General features: G+C 48.9%; 1 protein-coding gene across 1 annotated transcript in view; it reads left to right on the top strand.

The window, feature by feature from the left end:
- The window catches only part of LOC126536368 (cytochrome P450 3A9-like), a 357,446-nt gene that overhangs the window by 298,148 nt on the left and 41,586 nt on the right, over positions 1-17,712 (top strand). The window contains exon 13 of the mRNA XM_050183303.3: positions 16,804-16,966. Within this exon, the coding sequence (XP_050039260.2) occupies positions 16,804-16,966 (163 nt within the window). The remainder of the gene's footprint in view (positions 1-16,803; positions 16,967-17,712) is intronic.

Genomic DNA, 17,712 nt, shown 5'->3' with positions numbered 1-17,712 from the left:
GTGGATATTTTCTTGTTTCTTCTTTTTGCCTCACGGTCCTTGGGGTCTCTGGGCGGCAGGCCGGGTCCCCGGCCCTGGTTAGCAGGTCCTCGGCCCTGGTCAGCAGGCCCCTTGGCTGGAGTCTGCTGATGGCCACCTCCGCACCAGGCACTGGACTTCCTTCTGCGTCTCGAACTACATCTCGCTCTCGACTGCTGCCCCGCCTGGTCTCTGGTAGCACCACTGGCTCTGCCTCGGTGCTCCTCTCTAGGTGCAGAGCTGCTAGCCTGGGGCTTGCCTTGAGTCGGGGCTTGCACCTGGAGCTTCTCTTGTTGCAACTTCTCCCATAACGTTTTCTGGATGATGTACGGCATGCGATATATCTCCCGGCACTTCTTGTCGCCTAGGAAGTGGGCTTTCTTGCTGAGCAAGCATCGAGCCTCGCAGCTGTGATTTGGGTCCGGGTTTTCAGCTCCGCACCCTCGACATCTGACGTCATCGGAGTTCGGGCAAGCGTCCGCCCCATGTCCAAGTTTTCTGCAGGTGACGCACACTTCATATTTTTTCTTGTATGGGTAGCAGCGTGTGGTGAAGCATCGCAGGTAAACTTCCATCGGCACTTTCCAGTCTTCAAACAGGATCAATACAGATTTGGATTTCGCCCCAGGTCTTCTGCCTCCAATGATCGACGGGTTTTTCTTATTTCTTTTATGTGCATCGAGGATTTCCTCTTGAGTTGCATCCAACGGGACGTTGCGGATCACTCCTTTCCCTCCGTTTTCCGGAATGGAAATATACGCCTTCGGTTCGACCATCTATCCACCGACCCTAAGTGCCGTCATCGCAGCATACTTGTTTGCTCGTGCCGCGTCCAGCGTAGCTATCATGATCGACTGCTGCGTCAAGTTTGGTAATGCTACGTCTTCGTCTGCAGCCTCCGGGTGGACCCCGGCTGCCTGGGCCAGGTAGACGTGCATGCGCAGTCTTCCAACTTCCTCCAGGATGCGATTAATACCTCCTTTTGGGCGAATAATAACTTTCTCAGCACCTTCCGGAACCTCCACGTGCTGCTTCTCGACCGATCTTGCAGCCATCTTCATCGCCAGCCGGGGGTTAGGCCTCGTACCGCTCCCCGTCGGCTCGCACACGGTGAATGCGTCGGCGTGAATAAACCACGTTCCCCCGCTTGAGAGCTCGTCTGGGGGAGCGGCATCGTCCAGGGTCCCCATTTCCAGGCTCATGTTAGCTTGCGAGCGCCGCACGGTCTCGCCTAAGCCTCGGCTCGGCCCCTTCACCTGTGGAGCTCGGTTAGGCTCGCTTAGCTGGGCGAGCTCGAACTTCATATGTCCGTAAAAAAAAAAGGGGCCTACCGTCAGAAATTCGGTATCCCCGTGTTTCTTGTAGGTTCCGTCGATCGCTAGTGAGAAGAATTCACACGAAAAGTTCGATAATCTGTCAAAGCGTAGGAAAGTAGCGGAGCCGACACGAAGCACGTCTGCACGTCTGCACGTCTGCACGCTGCCATGTACGTAGGCGCACTTGTGCGATTCATGTCGGCTACGACTACTTGATTTCGGCGAGTTGGTACGTCTTGAGTAAAGCTTGAAGCAGCACGAATAAGACGAAGACAACAAACGAAAACACGCACCACAGGCCGAGCGCTGTCCTGTGGTGCACGTTTTCGTTTGTTGGCCTTCGTCTTCTTCGCGTTGCTTCAAGCTTTACTCATGTCGACTCTCCGGCTGGAAGCGCGGCGACCGCGAGGAGATTGGCAAACGACGTTTGGCCTGAAGTGTAATGTCTTGCCGCGGCGCATTGGGATATAATATCTAGCAGACGCGATCATTGGTGCGCATTGTATGCACTACGCTTGTAAGCTCAGAATGGCCAGACCGGACGAGTGGTCCTTTAAGAAGTGAAGAAAGCTGCGAAATTTGGGGATCATTTTTTGTTCTTTATTTTTCCTGCGTATTAGCTAACGCTTTGAGTGAATAATTTCTCTATTTAATCAAGTATTGCATTTTCATTCTTCTTTTTCGTCTAGAAAAAACCGTTTTCGCCAATAACCAATCACTTCCTTAAATGTATCTGACAAGAATTTCACGCCCAATGCCTCATTGAATTAGGATATTGTCACGTCTGAGTAATCTAAAATGCTCATATTATCGGGCTTTAAAGAAAAAACATTATGGGGTTTTACGTGCCAAAACCACTTTCTGATTATGAGGCACGCCGTAGTGGGAGACTCCGGAAATTTGGACCACCTGGGAATCTTTAACGTGCACCTAAATCTAAGTACACGGGTGTTTTCGCATTTCGCCCCCATCGAAATGCGGCCGCCGTGGCCGGGATTCGATCCCGTGACCTCGTGCTCAGCAGCCCAAGACCATAGCCACTGAGCAACCACGGCCGGTGGCTTTTAAGGAATCGTGGACAGAGTTTGTCGCTTTCGTTTTTTTCTTTTTTTGTGCGGTATAACCTGTTTTGCATAAATGAAAGAGAAGAAAGGGGGTTATCGGAGGAGTGCAATTTTTAATAATCATATCATGAGAAGCCAACGAACAAAGCGACCACGGAGGAACTACTTGTACTTACTAATTGAATTGAAGAAATGATAAATAAATGGCAATGATAGTGAATGAAAAAAACTTGCACGAGGTGGGGAACATCTTCGCATTGCGCGTGCGATGCTTTAACCAATTGAGCTACCGCAGTGCCATTTCCCCATCCACTATTTTGGATATTCAAAGTTGACTACTAGAAATAACCTTGGCAGTGTTAGCCAGTGCCACCACTCACGAACCTTGGCGACGGATGTGGAACATCCTTTCTGCCGCAGGCGTCACGAGGGCGTGACCTTTCGGGGTGAAGGCAACTGGTCAATAAATCCACACGTGCTACGTGAATACATCAATGTTGCCGGATTCGAGAGCCTCGTCATGAAATAAAGGAGCAGAAATGAGGTTAACCGAGAAGCCTGGTTTCTATTATTATTATCACGAGAAGCCAACGAACAAAGACACCAAGGAGAACACAGGGGAACTACTTGTACTTATTAATTGAATCAAAGAAATGATAAATTAATGGTAATGGAAATGGATGACAAAACACCTTGCCGCAGGGGGAGAACGCTCCCACATCTTCGCCTTATGCGTGCGATTCTTTAACAAATTGAGCTACAGCGGCGCCGTTCCCCCTTCCACTTCCTTGGGTATTTATGGGTTACTGCTACAACTAACCTTTCCAGTGTTAGCCAGCGCCACCACTCACAAACCTTGGCGGCGGATGTCGAACATTCTTTCTGCCGCAGGTGTGGGCGAGGAGTAGCTGACTCCTCGTCGGCGTGTCGGAGTCTAGAACCAAACACGGTCACCAGGCTGGTACTCGATGTAGCGTCGTCGAAGGTTGTAGTGCCGGCTGTCTGTCCTCTTCTGGTTCCTGATACGCAGGTGGGCAAGCTGCAGGGCTTCTTCAGCGCTCTGGAGATAACCGCCGACGCATAGATTCTCTATGTAGGTGACGAGCAGCAGCATGTCCTCTTGTGCCCTGTCTGTACGCCTCACCTCTTCTTTGGCGTTATGAATCCTTACCAACTAGCTCAGGTTTCTGTCGTTCTATGGCGTCTAGATTTGACGTCGGGTTCCTTCCTTAAATTAACTTGAACGGCGTGATCTGCTTTGTATGTTTTTTTTTTTTGCACCACCATGTTATAAGCGAAGGTTACGTAAGGCAGGATGGCGTCGCAAGTCTTGCGCTTGACGTCGAATTACATTGCTAGCGTGTAGGCGAGGTTCTCGTTCAGCTGCTCAGTAAGACCATTCGTCTGAGGGTCGTAGACAGTTTACTCCTGTGGCTTGTCTGGTTGTATTGCAGAATGGCTTTGTAGAGCTCTATTGTAAAGGCCATTTCTCGGTCGGTGACAAGGACTTAGGGGGCACCATGTCGCAGCAGGATGCTCTCGACGAAGAATTTTGCCACTTCCGCGGCACTAACTTTTGGCCGAGCTTTCGTTTCAGCGAAGCAGATGAAGTAGTCTGCTGCCACGAAGTTCCACTTATTTCCGGATAGGGTCCCAACAAATCCCTTCCTATTTGCTGGAACGGTTAGCAAGGGAGCTCGATCGGCCGTAGTAATCCCGCTAGCCGTGTCCGTGGTGCCTTGTGTCGCTGGCAGTCACGGCGCATGGATCTGCGTAACTGGCGACGTCGGCGGTCAGGCGCCGTCGATAATATTTCTGTTTTATTCTTGCTAGCCTACGGGAAAGCCCATGTTTTGCGGCTGTCTGATGGTCATTCAGGGCATGCAGGATTTATGGCCGTAGTATTGCCGCCACAACAAAAGGTAGTTCGCGCGTACGGGGGAGAAGTTCTTTTTTACATGTACGTCGCTGTGTAAAGTAAACAAAGACAGTCCAGGCCGAAATACTCTACGGGTAACGTCGCTCTTGCCTACTAGGTACTCCACGAGGCTTCGTAACTCCGGCTCTACCCTTTGCTGTGCGGGGAAGTCATCTGCAGTTATTGTTCTTAGGAAGGCGACGTCGTCAAGTTCGCCTTGCGGTGACGGGTCAAAAAGGGCGCACGACAGGCAGTCGGCGTGAGAATGCTCCGTCCCGGGCCTATACACCACGGTGATGTCGAATTTCTGTAGTCTGAGACTCCATCGTACTAGGCGTCCTAAAAGATCCTTTGAGTTTGTCAGCCAACACAAGGCGTGGTGTACCTACCGTATATGTCAGACCGAAATTTCGCCGCAGCCAAAACTATCACACGTCACACTTTCTCCCTCGCAGAATAATTCGTTTCCGCTTTTGCCAGTGACCGGCTAGTGTATGCTATTACGCTTTCCACCACGTCCTTCCTATGAACTAGCGCAGCGCTGACGCCTACGCTACTTGCGTCAGTGTGGATTTCAGTCTCGGTGCCTCCATTGAAGCGCGAAAGCAGCGGCGCTTACTGAAGCCGTTAATTAAGCTCCTGAAATACATCATATTGCACTGTTTTCCATTCAATATTGACGTCGACTTTCCAGAGATCACTTAATGGTTCCGCAATGCTTCAATAGTATTTTACAAAGCGCCTGTAATAGGCACACAAGCCAAGGAATCTGCGCACTACCTGTTTGTTGACGGGACAAAGGAATTTAACGCTGGCAACTGTTTCCTGCCTCTGTTGGGGCAGACTCCAGAGTTGCTGACGCTGCGGCGAAGGTACGGAAGCTCTTCGTCAGGAAAACGGCACTCTTCCGGCTTCAGGGTCAGTCCTGATGACTTGATCGCCTCTAGTAATCTTGGAAGCCGCCTCAGGTGATCTTAGAAATTCGTGGCAAGGACTACAACGTCATCCAAGTAGACTAGAGAAGTCTGCCACATTAGAGGCGTCAGGACTGTCTCCATCGCCAGCTGGAACGTTGCAGGTGCAGAGCAAAGCCCGATAGTCATGACCTTAAACTCGAAGAAGCCGTCTGGCGTGAAAAATGCGATCTTCTCTCGATCCAATTCATCGACGCCAATTTGCCAATAACTAGTCTTGAGATCCATCAAGTAAAAGTACTTAGCATTGCAGACTCGGTTTAACGCGTCGTCTATCGACAGTCTTTTCTGGGGCTGGCTGATGTCGTCCCGCGGAATTTCGTTGACTTGTTGCCTTAGGTTTTCTCATTCATTCTTGCGTTGAAACTCGGTATTGGCTGCGGCTTAGTGCTCGATCGGATTCGTTGGTTATTGTGCGAAGCTTTGCAACTGGTTGCCGAATCCCCGATGCACAGAAAAGGAGTCTTTATATCGTCGAAGAAAGCTTTCGCGTTGTTGCTTACTCGTCGGGAGGGTTGAAAATATTTCGAATAGTGGTTAGGGAGCTATGGTCGTCGAGGTAGGTGCGGTAGTATCCGAAAGCACAAATGTATTGCTCATTTCCACAATTTCCTCGAGGTATGCGACCGTCATGCACTTGTTGACGTACTTGAACTCCTGGTTGAAGTTGGTCAGTATCACGTTCACTTATCGTCCGTTTAATCGCACGATCCCTCTTGCGACGCACATTTCACAATCAAGCCGTAGACGTTGATCGCCGTCGATGAAGCCTTCTATGTCTGCAGGTGTTTCGGTAACGACGGAAATGACAATGCTTGAGTGAGGGGTGATGCTCACTCGATCTTTGAGCACACTCAAGGCATAATGACTACGAGCGCTCTGCGGCAGTATCGCTTAATCTTCCGACAGCGTTATCAATTTCTACTTCAGGTCAATGATAGCACCGCAATGGTTCAGGAAGACCATGCCGAGAATGACGTCTCGTGAACCGTGTTGGAGGATAACGAAGGTAGAAGAGTACGTCCAGTGAGGAACGGCAATTCTAGCCGTGCAGATTCCGATAGATGTTATTTGGTGTCCTAGAGCTGTCAGGATTTGAAGGCCTTCCCATGCAGTCCCAACTTTGTTCAACTGGGTGCCAATGCGTCCACTCAAGACGGAATAATAGGGTCAATTGTCCACTAAGGCGGTGATTGCACGGCCGTCGAGGAGCACGTGGAAGTGGGTGGTTCTTTCTTTTGCCTTGCCGTCAGGTCTTGGCTTCGTAATGCGACTGCGTCGCGTTGACCTATGCATGGTTCGTCGGGTCATGAGGTCTTTTTTATTCCGCGTAGTCTTTTGCTTGTAGACTTCTTCGGAATGGCGACGTCTTGTTCAAATATCATCGAGAGAGTCTTTTCGGCGTCTTCGTCGGTGGCAGAGGATCTTGGTCAGTACGGCGAACAGCAAACGCACCTCCATCGGTTGCTGCTTTTACTTTTCCGAATATGGGCTCGCAGACCTACCGCGGGATGTGCCGGTGTATCGTCCAAAACCACTAAAAGAAATAAAAATAAGGCAATCTCCTCTCTCCTCCTCCGGCGCCGGCGTTCACTCTTTCTTCCTTCGACCGAGGCTCCCCCTACGCAATTCTGAACTAGCAGACGCTTTCCGAAGTCGCTCTCTCTGTTTTTGGCGCATGTCACTTCAACGCTAAGTAATTGGTGAGAAGACAAAAGTGCGAAGCTAAATCAGCAGTCGGCACTCTTTGTCGGCATCGCTAATTGCTTTCAAGGTACGGTGCGAGCGGTGCTGCCGCCACCCATGTTCATTTGGACACGGTTTACAACGGTTCGACGCGGATGGATAAAGTGCTGAAAAAGAATATCGAATTCTAATGATCGGAACGTCGTCAACGCAACTCTTTTCCTACGTACCGTCACCGCTTCCTAACGTACGGTGGTACACCCAAAAGGTGCTAGTCGCTTATATTCAGGCCAAAGAAAGACAACGCCATGGAATGTATGATTGACTCGACAAAAAGCATAAGCGTTTGAAGACAAATTGATTGAAGCCGAATACGAAAGTTGCAAATAAACGCATCACCAACATGCGGCACTTAGGAGCGAAAAACTAACGAAGCCGTATACAAGTAGCAGCAGGAGAGATTAGTGATGAGCGAAGAATCGCTCGCTTACCTCACAAAGCCAGGACCATTGCGTTGGGTGCAAATCAGCCCGTTTGATTTTTTGATGGAAGATTTTCCTCCGTGCCACGTCCCGCTAGCAGATGAAATACGGAATAGTCGCTTTCACTTGTGTCGCACTCGGAGGCACAGTAACGCGGCATCGCGAGCACAGAACTACGCTACAAAAGCACAAACGAGGCGCTAAATGCGGTGCCTGCCTACGACGCTGGCAATGTTTGGCACTGTGATGCCGATGGAAGCGAAAAAAAAAAAAAGCCGAGTAGCGAGGAAAAGCGCAGAGCAGGAGCACGGCGGCGATCGTCAAAGGATGCTGCTACTTTTGATTTTTATTGAAGGGCTGTAGTCCGCTTGGCGTTTTGGCGACGGTTAGATGCCTGGTCACGGTGAACGGACGGTCGTCGAGAACTCCACTGAGTGGCGGCGAGGTAGTCGACGATATCGCGAGGAAGTTCATCTTGCTGCAGGCGTGATGCATTCACGCGGAACCCTCGTTGTCTCATCTCGCGATGTAGGCACTGGTGGTAGACGTGGCTGGCTTCCCCGCAGCGATAGCAGGCCTAGCGGTGGTCGGGGGCGCGCGAAATGTCTGCCTTCCTCGGGGCGTTGCGCTGGCGGAGAGACCGGTGGGGTGGTAGTGGTGCCTGGCGACGGTATCGCGGCGTCAAGCTACCATGGCGTGGGCGCGGAGGGTACAATGAGCGCGCGCTATGGCGCCATAGGTCATTGTGCCCGGCTTAGGCTGCGGCGGTCCAGGAACTCTCAGTGAGTGCTGGATTTCCTCTCACACTACGTCAGCAATCGAATTCACTTAGGGCTGTGACTCTGGGAGCACCTTCTGTAGTTCCCCTCGTAGAACTGACGTTATGGCTTTCCGCAGATAATTAGAGCAGAGTGCTTGAACGTGTCGGCTTTCTGGGGCCAGGCAGCGATTTTACTGTCTTCACATATTTCTAACGTCTTCTAAACAGTCGTAGCCTCCGTCAGAAATTCTGCTACGGTCTTGAGCAAGTTGCGCATAAGTCCGACAAAGAGTTCTTGCTTTACTCCACGGATGAGGAGCCGAATTTTCTTCTCATCAGACATATTCGGGTACGCGTGTTGGAATAGGCGCGTCATCTCCTCCGTTAATATCACTATGTTGTCGTTCGGCAGCTGCACGTGCTTTTGCAGTAGAGCGTGGGCTCGCTCTTTGCACAGGAAGGTTGTGAAAGTCTGCAGGAAGCCGTCGAGGAACAGTTCTCATGTCGTCAGGGTCAATTCTACGTTCTCAAGCCATGTTCTGGGGACGTCTTCTCAGCTGAAGTGGCTGCAGCTTGTCGTCGGAGTCCCAATTATTGAATGCAGCGGTCCTTTCGCATGTCTTGATCCAGTTTTCCTGGTCTTCAAAGGAAGAGCCGCGGAAGTTCGGTGGCTCCTTGGACTGGTGCATCACGGTATCATGGTGGAGTATCACGGTCTGGCACTGGGGCTGCCATTGGGGTTGTTGGGCTGGCCACGTACTTCTTGGTCTTCTCAGGCAGATGTCTGTTCCGGGGGCAGGTTCTGTAGCCTGCGACTTGGTTGCTGCTCCAGGGCGAAGTTGGTGCGATCTTCGGGTTGCGTGCTTGGATCGTGGCTTTGCGGAGGATTCCAGTATATCGAAGCACAAGCATTAGTCACTTAATAGTGACGCGGCAGTACACAGCAGCAAAATTGTGAATAATCTAAGTTTTTATTGCGCTAACCTGTGCCCCAAGAAAGCTAGTAACACTCAAAGTACAATGACAGCGGACAACGCAGTTGATGATCGTCGGAATCTGATCAACGGGTCAAGCGCATCAGTTTATGCATGAGTCGCTGAAGGTCCCAGAGTAATCGCTGGTGCCGGCGTGTCTTCCAGAAAGTACTACACGATTGGCGTCTCGCATACAATAAGATTACACAAAGTTCGGTGGCGACAGAGAGCAGTTAGCACCATTGATAACCTTAAAAATACTTCCGATACATGCAGCCGCGTCTTGCGCTGAGCGATAACCTTTAACATTCGCTAGCCGGTGAAAAGCAGTCAACCCGTGTCAATATGTTGAGCGTGCTAGAAACAAACTGTCGAATCCGCGGTTTCCTTTGAAAGAACAGAACAAGCATTGAAAGTTTAGTGTACTCTATTCAGTACACTGGGCGCTAACAGTTACAAATCGAAGCTTTTACAGTGAAGCTGTATATAGCAAGCCCTGCGGTGGTCGATATCTGTCCCTCTACCGCGTCACGTAGACATGAAAAAAGTTTCATGACCGCTTTCTCGCGAATGCTCTCTAGGTCTCAATCTAATGTAGGTATCTTGAAAATATTACATTGAAATTGGCTGCTGAAACAATTCTATCATCACGTCGAGTTTCATTTACATGTCATAATTAGGTAATCCGAAGTGAAGTTGTAAGCGTAAAAGAATTTTCGTCTGCTGTCAATACATGGTCGTCTATGGCGGGAGTATGGTTGTAAAACGGCTGTAACTCTTGTTTCAGCAAAGCTATCCCAAAACAAATCAGATGACAACTAGCCGCTAAGAAGACTCTAACATAACTCTGAGCTTGATCTAATTTCCATGAATACGGAGTTCACATTGAAGTTGTAAATATTCTGAAATTCCCGTCAGCCATGCGGCGGTACTTGCACACATCACTAATTCATAAAAGTATGAGTATAAATCACTTCGCAGTCAAAAAATGTATTTGTTGTCTGCGTCCAATAATAATAATAATAATAATACCTATATTATGACGTCTCTGTTGGAGCGACGTTTCTTTGGCCCGAGTACTCGGCGTCGAACCAGCCAAGGCACACAGCAGATGATGATGATCAGACAGAACTGAAGATGAGGATCGGTCAATGTAGGATGATGATAATAACATACAGATGAAGGAAGACGAGAGATGACCAAGGGCTAGCTGAGGCTAGGATGACCTTCTGTTATAGCATGTCCACGACATTTTCTTCTATGACTTTCCGCTCGGCTAAAGACAGGCAGTATGGGCGTCGGCGCAATATAGACGCTTAGTCTATGTGAAGGCGATGCGCTGCAACTGTAGTTAGGCGCAGAGTCGAGGAATGGACATCAAAAGAATTTGCATGTTTCTTCTCAAATTGAACAGCTGCTGCATCTCTGAAGCTGTCATCACCAGATGCAACCATCAGGAGTGGCAAGCCACTGATGGCTGCAGTAAGGGCGGAGTTAGAAGCAATAGCACAAGTAGAACAGTCGTTGGAGAGCATAGGTTTAAGGGGCACGGCGCGCACAGGCCCTGGGTCGGCTGCGCAAGCCGTTGTGGCGCATTGCGGAAGGAAAATTTTCTCCGATGTAGCGTTCGTGGCGGTGACAAGCGCTGAGGCATTGCAAGATCGAACCACACCTGCTGCAAAAGCGATGCCGTTATAAAGGCAACGGGAAGAGGGCAAGACCAAAACGTCACCATGGTCAATATCGTTTGATAGAACGGCAACAATTCGTTGTCGGCCTGGAGGTAGTTCGGTATCTTCCGCAGCAATCAGGCGCAACGGCCTGTAAGTTTCTTCCCAAATAAGTAGTCAGTGTCGTTAAGTTGTACGACGCGTTGCCCACAATAAATCGCCGCGGAAGCAGAAGAAAAAAAACCTGCCCTAAAATATGTTGATGAACGCACGGGGACAACACAGCCAACTGAATATGGTGAGGATGTCATCGATGAGGACGCGGGCAGTACAAAGAGCGGAAGGCCGAACAGCGTCGGTCAATCGTAAGGCGTCGTGACTTTTCTGAGGCGGGAACATAATTTAGCATGCATAATGGGAATTGTTGAACCTGTGTCCACCAAAGCATCGAGGGGAATCACTTGAACACCGAAAGCATATTGGCCAGGCGCACTGGAGGAATTTGAGTCCTGTTGAAGTGCGCAGTTCTTCCACCAAAAACTGCATCGCTTAGTTTTCCGGAAGAACGGTGGAGTTGAGTGAGACAGGCCGTGATGGTGACGTGGAGCGGCGGAACCGCGAAGGGGAGCGGCGTCAGGCTGAAAGGTAAGTACTTCGGTCTTCTGTCGATGCTGGAGGAGATGTAGAGCGGAGCGGAGGTGAAGAGAAGCGCGGGCTTTGCGAAGAGGTTCCACTGGAAAAGTTGCGTTCAGACATGTAGTACCCCCGACGCTCGTCCTGCTGGCGCTTGCGGCAGAAACGTGAAATACGGCCGTGATAGCCGCAATAATGGCACGTGGGACGTGGAGAACGCCAAGGTGGGTTCCAGGTGCTCCGAGAGCCAGTGCGGTCAGATGGGCTGGTAGAAGGCTCAGGCGGCATCGACAGCATGTTCTTTGGAGTCGCGGTAGCAACTGACGCGTGCGTTTTTAACGGGACCGTTGAGTTGACGTCGCCTAGAGGCGAGGCAGCAACTTGCGCCTATGTTGGTAGAGGACGAGAGACTGAAGGTTGCACGTGCGTGGAGTAGGTTAAAGAGGCCAGTTCATTCCGCATGACCTCACGCAAGGCCGCGCCTGAAGGCGGACTAGGGCACACCGAAGCCCATTGGTTGTAATCCTTCGCATATTATGACTCTTATCATGAGACGCAGTTGTGGGTATGCCGTGGAAGAATATTCTCCAACGTCTGGCTCAAGGTGAACAGACTCAAGTTCATCCAGGCGCTGACACGTTGTGACGACGTCAGTGATTGCAGCGTGGTTCTTGATGGCAAGAGCATTGAACGTGACTTTCATAGTGTGGCGTACGTTGCCTGACTCTGGCATAGATGAACTCACACAGTGGCAGAGCGCAAGAACATCCTCGATATGCGACGTGTAAGACTCTTCTGGCTGTTGTTGGCGAGTACCGAGGGTCTACTTTGCGATGATAGACCGAACCGCCGGAGTACCAAATACATGGCGGACCTGCTGCGTAAAGGCAGCCCAGTCAGTCGTGTCTATTTTGTGGTTGAAGAACCGTGTCTTCGCCACACCCGTCAAGTAGAAGGAGACATGGCGGAGCATGAGGAGGTCGTCCCAGCGATTAGCGAAACTTACTCGCTCGTAGCCGTCCATCCAGTCCTGCACATGTTCCCCACGAAGACCAGCGAAGAGATAAGCGTCACGTTGGTGGCTGCCTAAGATATAAGGGGTGGCTTGCGGTGACGAAACGGTAGCGGTGGAAATGGAGGGTGGCTCTGTCTGAGACGTGCTAACGGGCAGCGGGCCCAAGCGGTGGCCTGAACGAAGTTCCAGGGGGTAGACTGAGCGAGTATCGGACTGAGGATCGAAAACTCACCTCCATCACTGACGTCTCTTTTGGAGCGACGTTTGTTTGGCCCTAGTACTTGGCGTCGAACCAGCCAAGGCACACACCCGATGATTGTGGTCACACAGGGAACTGAAGATTAGGATCGGTCAATGTAGGATGATGATAACATACAGATGAGGAAGACGAGCGTAATAGACGCCAACAATATATACATAGATGCGTCAATTTAGGTAAAACACACCCCAGCGAATATGTATAGGGCTAAGACCCGGTGTTCCGTAGCGTCTGTTTGTAGAAACTTGTGATTCTTCAGAAAGGGTCTAAGTTCAATGGCGCATATCCCTATGTGCTCGCGGACCTGTAAGGCGCCCTTGAGCTACATTTGTCACACTTAGGACCTAAACTGTCATCACCAGCAATGGCTCTAGTGTCGTCGTCTTCTTCTACAGCTGATCCGTTGGCACCCCTCGGCGCAACCGCGCGAACGCGCTCGTGCCACTGCTCACGCGTTCGTCGTCGTCGGGTACTTCCACAGCTGGCTTCGTCGCCGCTCATCATTCCAACGCAGAATTTCACCTCAGATGTCGTAAAGGGCAGGCCGCGTTTACAAGGGCATGAGCCATTGCTTAAGGGAGTATGAGCCATTCATTCATGTCATTCATGTCATACGTGAGCACATTTAATAAAGAAGGTTATACGCGGATGCATGTGCGTAACATATATTGTCACGATGGCCACAGATCAGGCCAATAAAAGCGTTCTTACTTTTGTTCAAAGTTCTGCGTCGCCTGTGTGCCGAGCGCTAAATAGTTTCGCTAGTCCACCTTCACAGAGCGGAATTGCTCATGAACATTTTAGTACTGTTCCAGCACGGATGCAAATATTTTATTTAGAAGGAAGCCGTTTATTCACTTGCGTGATTCTCTGGATGCAATTGAGAGTGCAGTAAGCATAGTAGAGAACATTGATGTTATGTCTGTGCCGCCAGAACCAGCTGAACATACGGATGATGACGTTAACGATGACAGCAGTGATGCTTTCGCCGTGAACGATGTTTGCGGTCTCATTTCATCAGACTGGCCGCGGTGGACCGAGAGCTGTTTGGTGCCTCTTGAAGCTTCGTTGACCAGCAGTGGTGTTTTGGCTGAGTATTGCGTGGTTTCAGACGTCTCACTAACCTCACTTTAGTCCCTGATTTATTAGGATTCCTTGCATCAGTCGTCTTGGGCTTATGGCGACCAATTCTCCTGGCCAGGTGCTATCCGCCTGGTCACCATTTCCTGCCACCTAATGAATTGCCTCTAGATATATATGTTTTTACAAGGGCGTCTGCGCCAATCCTGTAGCGTTCGTGCCTACTAATAGAAGCTCCACTAGGCTCACGAACCCACAAGTTGTCCAGAAGGAAATTAAGACTGTGTGCAATCACTTCCAGACCAACGCTGACGTGCGAGCGTTGGACGGGGAAGTATAGTGTGTCGGTCACCCGACCAGACCTATGTTGAAGAGCTACTCGTTCTCTTGCGACGCTATACTGCTATACAAGAGAAAAAATACAATCACACATGTGCACAAACTTTCAACTGTTTATTGTCCGCTATTGCACCTCAACTATATACGCAAGGGGTGAATGTAAAATAAATATATAACACAAAATGCAAGAAGAAAAAGAAGCCAAACTATGCACATCTGATTTAGCAATGACAAGCATGGCTAGATCAAACATCCGTCTATGAATTTAAAAGCTGATTCTGCCAGTGCCACAGAAGGTCTATGAACGTGGTTTCCCCAAGTCATTTTTGAGCACGAAAAACGCTTCCAAAATTTCACGTCCTCTTTTTAGATTTGCATTGAGCTAAGGCCTTGCTTTCTTTGAAGAATGGCTTGCAGTCGCATCATGCGCAATGCGTCGCCAAATGTCCTGGTGACTGGAGCGTTTTTGTCGCATACCTATGGTCTCTTAACCTGATAATAATACATCTGCCTACCTGGCCTATGTATGATTTTCCGCACGTGAAAGGTATTTCGTACGCAAGGTTGTCAACATATTCCAAGTACTTGTTTTCTTATCAGGTGGAGATTATCATTAATATCAGGCTAAGAAAGCAGGAAGTTGGGTGGTTTGCTCCGTCCAGGGATGAGAGTCAACGGCGAATATGTCAGCAATCTTAAGGTTGCGGATGACATTGTCCTGTTCAGCAACACCGCAGATAAAGTGCAACAAATGATTAAGGACCTTAACCGGGAAAAGGGAAGAGGGGGGTTGAAGAATAATATGCTGTATCATATCAGGTACGGAAGTTACCTACACGCCCACGTAAGTCTCCGTGGTAGAAGTGACCGGAGCGCGCCACTACGGTGTTCCTCGTGTTCAGGGCTGCGTTGAGAAGTGTTGGGAAGCCAAATCTTATGCGTTGTTATCGGCATGCACAACAAAAGCTGAAGAGATTGCATATGTACAATAGGGTGGTTTGCTGGACAAGTTGGCGCATAGTAATGTTAAGAAAGTGCCGGGGGTGAAAAAACGTCATGTTTCTTGTTGGAATAAAGCTTAAAGTTATATTTTACAGTGTGTTAACTGCATAAACCGTGAAGTATTTTATGTTCAGTTGTTGAAATATTCCTATCTATTCGCTATCGACGTATCTGTCATGCAGAAAGTTTTGCCGATATTAGCGGGATTTAAAAACGGAGAGGTTCTTAGAATCCGTTATTTGACCTTTATCAACGACCCTGCTGAGCTTATCCGCGATAATTAGCGCGGTAGCACCATAGCACGACGTTATAGAGGTTAAGTTAAAACATTTAAGTTGCATGATACAGTATTTTAACGGAAATACGTTTTCCACACGGACACAGTAAGGGACACAAACAAGCGCTAAATTTCAACACAATGTTTATTGGAAGCCGAATTACTATTTTATATATTTCATGCATCAAGTCAGGATTACACAAACAGATATGAATTTAGAAACCATAATTATTTGCTTGTTAAACATACTGAAGGCATGCTAAGGCAATCTTGGCCTAGCTTCTCAGTAGTTGCACTCACAGTTATTAGTCTGGTCATTTTTTCTTTGTGTTTGCGCACAACGGATCATTTTCAAAACAGAGGGAAGGAAAACCACACTTGCTTCAGTGGGCTGCTAACCTGCCATCCCCACCTTTCCTTACGTTGTTCCAGTGCTCTCTGAGCCTGTCATTTAGACATCGCCCGGTTGGCTAAAGTTGACCCGCGTTTACTCTAACGTATCCCGAGCGCCATTGTTGCGCTTGAGGTTGTCTATACTTGTCATACGCCAGCTGCAGCATAAAGCAAATCTGTTTTGGCTGTACAGAAATCAAGCTATAGCTCTAATACCGTTGCCTTTTTGTTCGTTTTTTGCCTTCCCAAGGTAACCGAACAGAGTCAATGCTTGAGAATTTCAAACTTCAAATTTTTGTGCCACTGTAATAGGAGTAGGAAAATATTGATCCTAGAGTGTTTAGTAACGCAAACGCATTAAATGGCTCATGAAGCTCATGAATTAAGGAGTGTTCGGGCTAAGTGGTACGCCAACTGCGCACCTGAGTTCAAAGGCTTTCTGCAAAGCCAACATTTTCACGCTTGAAACACATAACGCATCCTCTGAATTTGAGCCATGCCAATCGCTTCTTCCTCAATTATCATCCCTTCAACCACCGTCGCCCTCATCTCACAACGTCCGTCCTCCCTTACCAATATTCCAATGCCGATCTTCACCTCAATACGCGAGGAGTGGGACAGATGTGGGCCAGCGTGCCTTCGGGACCATTACTGGATATAACAGGCACACGCCTTCAACGGGAGAAGTAAGTGGACACAATACAAGCCGCAGTCTCATGTCCACTTCCGTTTCCCGTCTAAGGTGCGTGTTTGTCAATCTGCACGTGCGAAAACTCATAACGGCAAATACAAATATTAAAGCCCCTCCTATATGCCCTATCGCCGGGCATTCCGGGTTGGTGGAAACGTCTTCTATGTTTCCTTGTTTGTGGTCGGTGTACATTTACTACGAATATCCCCGACCATGGGCCAAAACCTTTCAGTTTATCTCTGTCTCCCACAGGTTCTTAGGCAAAAACAAAGAGCGGCTTGTGCCCTTCACCTTCCTGCCTTTTGGTGAAGGACCCCGTCAGTGTGTCGGCATGAAGTTTGCCTCCATGAACATCAAGCTTGGCCTTTTCCACGTCCTTTCAAGGTTCTCATTCGAAACGTCCTCTGAGACACAGGTAAGATCTTGTAACAAATAAACTGCTTACTTCTGCGCATTATCGCCGAGAGCATAATTTTTTTTCAGGTATGCTGGAAACTGAGTTGACGCGAATAAAACATTCTAAAATTTACGCAAACGAAAGTGAGCAGGACGGACCCGTTCTCTTCACTTTTTGCCAATGAAATAAATAATGAATAGATGCTACCACAGGACAAGCACCTCTTGCCTAGGTAAATTAAAATGGTGCGATGCGACGCACAATTCACTGATGTCACGTGGACGAAAGCGATAATTGACGCTTCTTCGGGGAAGAATGGCGATGAGTAATGGATGCACACACGAGTATGAAACATCATCTACCTATTTTTATGTCAACTGCAGGTTAAAGGCCTCTCCCAGCGACCTGTCTTGCGCTAATTCCAACTTGCGCCTGCAAATTTCCTAATTTCATTACCCCGCGTTATTTTCTGCCATCCCTGGCTTGTCCCCCGTGTGGTAACTCTAATGGTCCACCAGATGACTACCCTATGCATTACATTGCCTAGCCAGGCTCATTTTTTTCTCTTAATGTCAAGTAGAATATTGGCTGTCTCTGTTTGCTCTCTGATCCACACCGCTCTCTTGCTGTCTCTTAACGTTAAGCCTTAGATTTTTTCGTTCCACTGCTGTTTCCGCGGTCTGTAGCTAGTTCTCAAATATTTTGTTAATCTCCTCTGTTATATCCCATATGATATCACTGGTGAAATTCAATGATTGTAGACT

The sequence above is a fragment of the Dermacentor andersoni genome, chromosome 3 (assembly GCF_023375885.2).
Source record: "Dermacentor andersoni chromosome 3, qqDerAnde1_hic_scaffold, whole genome shotgun sequence".
Lineage (NCBI taxonomy): Eukaryota > Metazoa > Arthropoda > Arachnida > Ixodida > Ixodidae > Dermacentor > Dermacentor andersoni.
Note: the sequence above shows the minus strand (reverse complement) of the source record. Positions and strands in the feature narration are given on the sequence as shown.